Genomic DNA, 6,709 nt, shown 5'->3' with positions numbered 1-6,709 from the left:
GGTCATTCTTCGTCTTATGTTTGCAATATTTAGCTTCAAGTTTGGTTTTGTCGTTCTACTCTTCATCTTTTGTATTTATATTTTCGATTTTGTAGTGTAATGTATTAAAATGTAGAAAACTAATAAACATTAGAAAAATTATTTAAAAAATTCTAAAATATAAATCAAAACTAAAAGCAAAACAAATTATAAAAACATTGTTGCAAATCAAGAATCAGTAATGCAATGCAAACATACTTACAGCAAGAAAAAAAAAATAGTATGTGACAGAAAATAAATAGCTAAATTAAAAATATTTTCAGAAAATGTTTTACAAAATGTGAAAATAAATATATAAAATATGATAATATTTAAAAAACACTTTGATCTATATATTCAATATTGTTTATATAAATGAAAAAATATAATTAGAAAATATCTTCATATAATAATTCGCAAAATGTAAAAATAAATATATTAAATATAGATAATATTTTAAAAAACATTTTCATCAATATATTATTTAAAAAAGTAGCGTAAAAAATATATCTTTAGAAAATATTTTTCAAAATGTAAAATAAATGTATAAAAAGCACTTATATTTTGCATTTGGTTATGTAATGTATTAAAATGTAAAAAAATACTTTTTGAAAAATAATAAAATAATTAAAATGTAAAAAAATAATAATAAACATTAGAATAATTATTTAAAAAATTCTAAAATATAAATCAATACTAAAAACACAACAAATTATAAAAACACTGTTGCAATGCAAACATACATATAGCAAGAAAAAAAAAAGTATATGAAAGAAAATAGATAGCTAAATTTAAAATATTTTTAGAAAATATTTTACGAAATGTGAAAATAAATACATAAGATATGATAATATTTAAAAAATATTTTTATGTATATATTATTTAATATTATTTATTTAGATGGGAAAAATAGATAGCGTAAATAAAAAATATATTCAGAATATATTTTTTAAAATGTGAAAATAAATATATAAAATATGAAATTATTTAAAAAAAAATAATCCATATATTATTTAATAGTATTTATTCAAATTTTATCTTTATAATATATATGTTTTATTTTATTATTTTAAAAATATATGAGAGGAGATATTTATTATTTTGTAACTTCTTTATTTTTAAAAACTAAATTTTAAATTTTAAATATTAAATATTATATTTTAAATTACCTATATATAAGGGATCTCCTCTTAACTATCATTTAAAATTTAAAATTGTGAATTGTGAATTTTGAATATTTAATTTTTAATTTTTTTAAAAACTAAATTTTGAATTTTAAATATTAAATATTTAAAAACCACTTTGATCTATATATTAAATATTGTTTATATAAATGAAAAAATATAATTAAAAAATATCTTCATATAATAATTCGCAAAATGTAAAAATAAATATATGAAATATGAAATTATTTAAAAAAATATGTTAAATTTTAAATTTTATATTTTAAATTACCTATATAGGAGATCTCCTCTTAACTACCATTTAAAATTTAAAATTTAAAATTTTGAATTTTGAATTTTTAATATTTAATTTTTAATTTTTTTTAAAACTAAATTTTTAATTTTAAATATTATATTTTAAATATTATATTTTAAATTATCGGGATCTCCTTTTAAATATCATTTAAAATTTAAAATTTTAATTTTAATGTTTTAATATTAAATAGTAAATTTTAAATTTTAAATTACCTATATAGGAGATCTCCTCTTAACTATCATTTAAAATTTAAAATTTAAAATTGTGAATTTTGAATATTTAATTTTTATTTTTCTAAAAAACTAAATTTTGAATTTTAAATATTAAATATTTAAAAAACACTTTGATCTATATATTAAATATTGTTTATATAAAAAGAAAAATATAATTAAAAAATATCTTAATATAATAATTCGCAAAATGTAAAAATAAATATATAAAATATGAAATTATTTAAAAAAAAATTTAAATTTTATATTTTAAATTACCTATATTGGAGATCTCCTCTTAACTACCATTTAAAATTTAAAATTTAAAATTTAAAATTTTGAATATTTAATTTTGAATTTTTTTAAAAACTAAATTTTGAATTTTAAATATTATATTTTGAATTTTAATTTTAATGTTTTAATATTTAAGTTGTTATATTAAATATTAAATTTTAAATTATCTATATGTAGGGATCTACTTTTAACTACCATTTTAAATTTAAAATAGTGAATTTTGAATTTTAAATATTAAATTTTAAATTTTAAATTACCTAGGGGATCTCCTCTTAACTACCATTTTAAATTTTAAATTTTGAATTTTGAATTTTGAATTTTGAATATTTAATTTTGAATTTTTTAAAAAACTAAACCCCTAAGAAAACCATAATCCCTGTATGTGTTCTCATACAGTAACCCTCTCATTGGTTCAGTTTTGTAATTGTTCTACTTGTTTGTGTGAGCACAATAATTATAATATTGTCATCATATAATGCCAAAGTAAAATCAGAATATATACTTTATAGTTGAAAAACAACACTTACATATTGATTTCGTGGTTCTGGAACGGAAGTGGTGGTTCTGGAACTTGCGACTTCTGGTAATTTGAATTTGAAAACAGAAAGTTTGATGGGATAAAAGTGAAGATGATCGGGAGAAAAAGATGATAGAAAGTTTGATGGGATATAAGTGAAGATGAACAGGAGAAAAATATGATAAAAAGTTTAATGAAAAGGAGAAAAAGATGATAGAAAGTTTAATGAAAAGGAGAAAAAGATGAACTGTAAAAAAAGATGCAATTGTAGAATGTTTAAACTCTTTAAGATATAAAATTTAAACTTTTCACAAAATGACAAATAAAATAATAAGATAGAAAGATAGAGATAAAATAAAAAAAAAATAAGATGGTAGTTAAGAGGAAAATCCCCTTTATATATAAATATAGATTAAGAATTCATCAATATTATTATGAGTTCGAGACGTCTCATATTAGTCTGATATATCATAACTAAACTAAGGTATACAACTCAACTCAAGGGAGTTCTCAAACTATAATTTTTCTTCTTTTAGTTTAAGATAGCTTGGTTAGCAAGAACTGGTTTTCATTACTACGCCTCCTTCCCAATCAAGCAACAACGTCACCAGATACGTTAACCATACGTCACCAAATACGTCAATATAACACCCTTCGTCATCCATTCACCTATAAATATCTCTTTCTCCTTAACAGAGACACGCACACTTCCACATTCTCTTCCTTAAATACTCTATTTCTTTTCTCATCCAAATATTGTAACAGATTGAAATGGCATCACAAGCTGCTGAAGTTGAGCATCCAAGGAAAGCATTTGGATGGGCAGCTAGGGACCCTTCTGGTCTTCTCTCACCTTTCAATTTCTCCAGAAGGTTCCCTAATCTCTTCACTCAACACATACTCTCTTATTGCAAACAAATGTTAGAACAAACTTAAGAACTAACAGATTCAGTTTTTGCTCTGCAATTTTTTTTCAGGGAAACTGCTGAAAAGGACGTGGCATTCAAAGTGTTGTATTGTGGGATATGTCACTCTGACCTCCACATGGCAAAGAACGAATGGGGCTTTTCAACCTATCCACTAGTGCCAGGGTATATATACATACATATATATACTTTAAAAGTGCTAACTCCAATGCTCCAAGACTCTATAAGGCTTTTTTGTTTATTAAACATTGAACTATACTGTATCAAGTAACATATTCAGTTTGGTTCTAATAATAATAATGTAATAAATGGTGCAGGCATGAGGTGGTTGGTGTAGTGACACAGGTGGGAAGCAAAGTAGAAAAGTTCAAAGTTGGGGACAAGGTGGGTGTGGGATGCTTGGTTGATTCCTGCCGCACCTGCCAAAGCTGTTCAGAAGACCTTGAGAATTATTGTCCACAATATACTCTCACATATGGTGCCAAGTATAAAGATGGTACCATCACATATGGAGGTTACTCCGATTCAATGGTTGTAGATGAGCACTTTGTGGTTCGAATTCCAGATGGCTTACCACTTGATGCTGCTGCACCTCTCCTTTGTGCTGGCATCACAGTTTATAGCCCTCTCAGATATTTTGCACTAGACAAGCCTGGTCTGCATGTGGGTGTGGTTGGTCTCGGTGGACTAGGCCATATGGCTGTAAAATTTGCCAAAGCTTTTGGGGCAAAGGTCACAGTAATAAGTACATCGCCACACAAAAAGGAGGAAGCAATACAACATCTTGGAGCCGACTCTTTTCTGATAAGCCGTGACCATGATGAGATGCAGGTACACACACGTGTATCTGTGTGAATTTGGATAATGGAAATGCACATTCTCTGAGTTAGCTAATGTTGATTATTTTGTAGGGTGCCAATGGTACTTTGGATGGTATTATCGACACAGTTTCTGCCTTTCATCCTTTGTTACCTCTCATTGGTTTGCTCAAGTCTCATGGAAAGCTTGTAATGGTGGGTGCACCGGAGAAGCCTCTGGAGCTGCCAGTTTTTCCCTTACTCTCTGGTAAGCAAGTGATTTAGGAGAAAGTGCAGATGGGTATGCACATATTTAAATCAGCATTTTGATATTAATAAGTTGTTCGTTTCAATTATGTTGACAGGGAGAAAGATAGTGGCAGGGAGTGGGATTGGAGGAATGAAGGAGACCCAAGAGATGATGGACTTTGCTGCGAAGCACAATGTAAAACCAGACATTGAGATCATTCCTATTGATTATGTCAACACTGCAATGGAGCGTCTACTCAAAGCAGATGTAAAATATAGATTTGTGATTGACATCGGAAACACACTAAAACCAAGTTCTTGAATCTTTTGCCATTCTAGTATATGTCAAAGATACTAAGTGACAAATGTGATAGTTTTCAGCCACTGTTGCCTTTTTTTTTAAATGTTTACTTATTTCAATATGTATTTTTGTAATATTGATTACAACAATAATGAAAAAATAAGAACTTCACACGCAGTGTGGCGAAAATACTGTTATATATCTTGATTAACATGATTTTGACCGTATATTTCTTTTATATGCAACAAATAATATAATAAATAAGGAGTTGTAATATAATATAATCCATATAAAAAAGCTTCAATATGGACATTACCTACTTTATAATCTCCTCCCAATGAACTATATATCCAAAGTTGTCCACCCGTCACCCTCGCAGATTACTAGAAATTAATATAAATTTTGGAATGTTTAACTATAATTATAGTAAAAATAATAAATCAGTTATAGTAAAAATCAAGAAATCAATAAATTTAACAAAGTCATAAATCAGTAAAAAAAATGTAATGTTTAAACATGATTATTTTTTTTAAATAATTTCTATTAGAAATTCTTATTTTTAATAGTATTTAATATATAAAATAAAGATATGGATTTTTTTTCAAAAATTTAAAAATGATCATTAAATAAAACACAAAACAATAATTTTATTATTAATTTTATGATAATTTTAAAATATTGTACAATTTTTTAATTATTAAATTTAAATACTCTAAAATAAAAAGAAGATGAAAAATACAAAAAAAATAAAGAAGTAAGTTGGAAAATGGAACTTCTCATGGATTGAAAAATAAAAAGAAGAATGTGGTAAGACTTTAGGGTCCCAAATGCTTTACCCGACGGATGTCCCAATGTAAGGTCCCAAATGCTTTTAGCCTCCTTTTCATTTTCGACAACTATTTTTTTGTGTTAACTAATCTTTGTTTCTTGTTTTGGAGTGTGCAGCACATATAGTCTTCTCTTCTCTTGAATTTGACAAAACTCAGAAGAGAAAATTAATCTACAATTATAAGATCTAACAAACTGTTGTACAAATATAAGATTAAATAATGAAAATCTGAACTATACCAAATATTATATATGAAAAAATTATCAAACAATTTCAAGTATCATCATATTGAGATGTTACATGTGATCCATTTGTAATTTAACACATCAATTTTATTTTTTGAAAAATTATGAAATTGGGTGATTTATTTCGAAAAGTCTCATTTATCCTCAAACTTATACTATTGTTATTTCTGTTTGTATGTATATTTTTTTAAAATGTTTTTATTTCAAATTGTATAGCGATTTCTAACACACAAAAATTTATATAAAAAAATATATAAAATAAATTATTTATATTATTATTCAAATTTTTATAAATATAATAATTTTATTTATAATTTATAATTTAAATATTAAATTAATTTTAAAATACATTGAATTATTTATTATTATTATATATAATATAATAAAATAATAATAATATTTAATAATATTATTAATAAAAATAAATATTAAAATTTAATAATAATAAATATATATAATTATTTATATAAATTAATGATAATAAATATAAATTAAATAAATTAATAATTATTATATAAATTTATTAAATATTATTATTAATAATTATTAATTTAATTTAATTTAATTTGTAACAAATATTTAATAATATTAATAATAATAATAATAATAAAATTATAATAATGTTATTATTAATTATAAAAAATAAATATATAAATTAATTATTTTTTAAATATAAGAATAAATTTGTAATTTTAATTTTTTATTAACTAAAAAATTAAAATTTTAATAACACTCATCACATTACTCACCATGAAAAAATTTCGTGTTCTAAAACTCATATTTTAAAAAACTCATATTTTAAAAAAAGATAATTATTCAACCGTACGAGAAATAATTTATAAAAT

General features: G+C 23.4%; 1 protein-coding gene across 1 annotated transcript; it reads left to right on the top strand.

Moving 5' to 3' along the window:
- The first annotated feature begins 3,188 nt into the window (after positions 1-3,188).
- LOC137811293 (probable mannitol dehydrogenase) lies at positions 3,189-4,979 on the top strand. The gene is made up of 5 exons (XM_068612981.1): positions 3,189-3,389; positions 3,495-3,608; positions 3,761-4,274; positions 4,355-4,508; positions 4,606-4,979. The coding sequence occupies exons 1-5, from the start codon at positions 3,289-3,291 to the stop codon at positions 4,809-4,811; spliced, it is 1,089 nt and encodes a 362-aa protein (XP_068469082.1). The 5' UTR covers positions 3,189-3,288; the 3' UTR covers positions 4,812-4,979.
- Positions 4,980-6,709: the final 1,730 nt, after the last annotated feature.

The sequence above is a fragment of the Phaseolus vulgaris genome, chromosome 2 (assembly GCF_000499845.2).
Source record: "Phaseolus vulgaris cultivar G19833 chromosome 2, P. vulgaris v2.0, whole genome shotgun sequence".
Lineage (NCBI taxonomy): Eukaryota > Viridiplantae > Streptophyta > Magnoliopsida > Fabales > Fabaceae > Phaseolus > Phaseolus vulgaris.
Note: the sequence above shows the minus strand (reverse complement) of the source record. Positions and strands in the feature narration are given on the sequence as shown.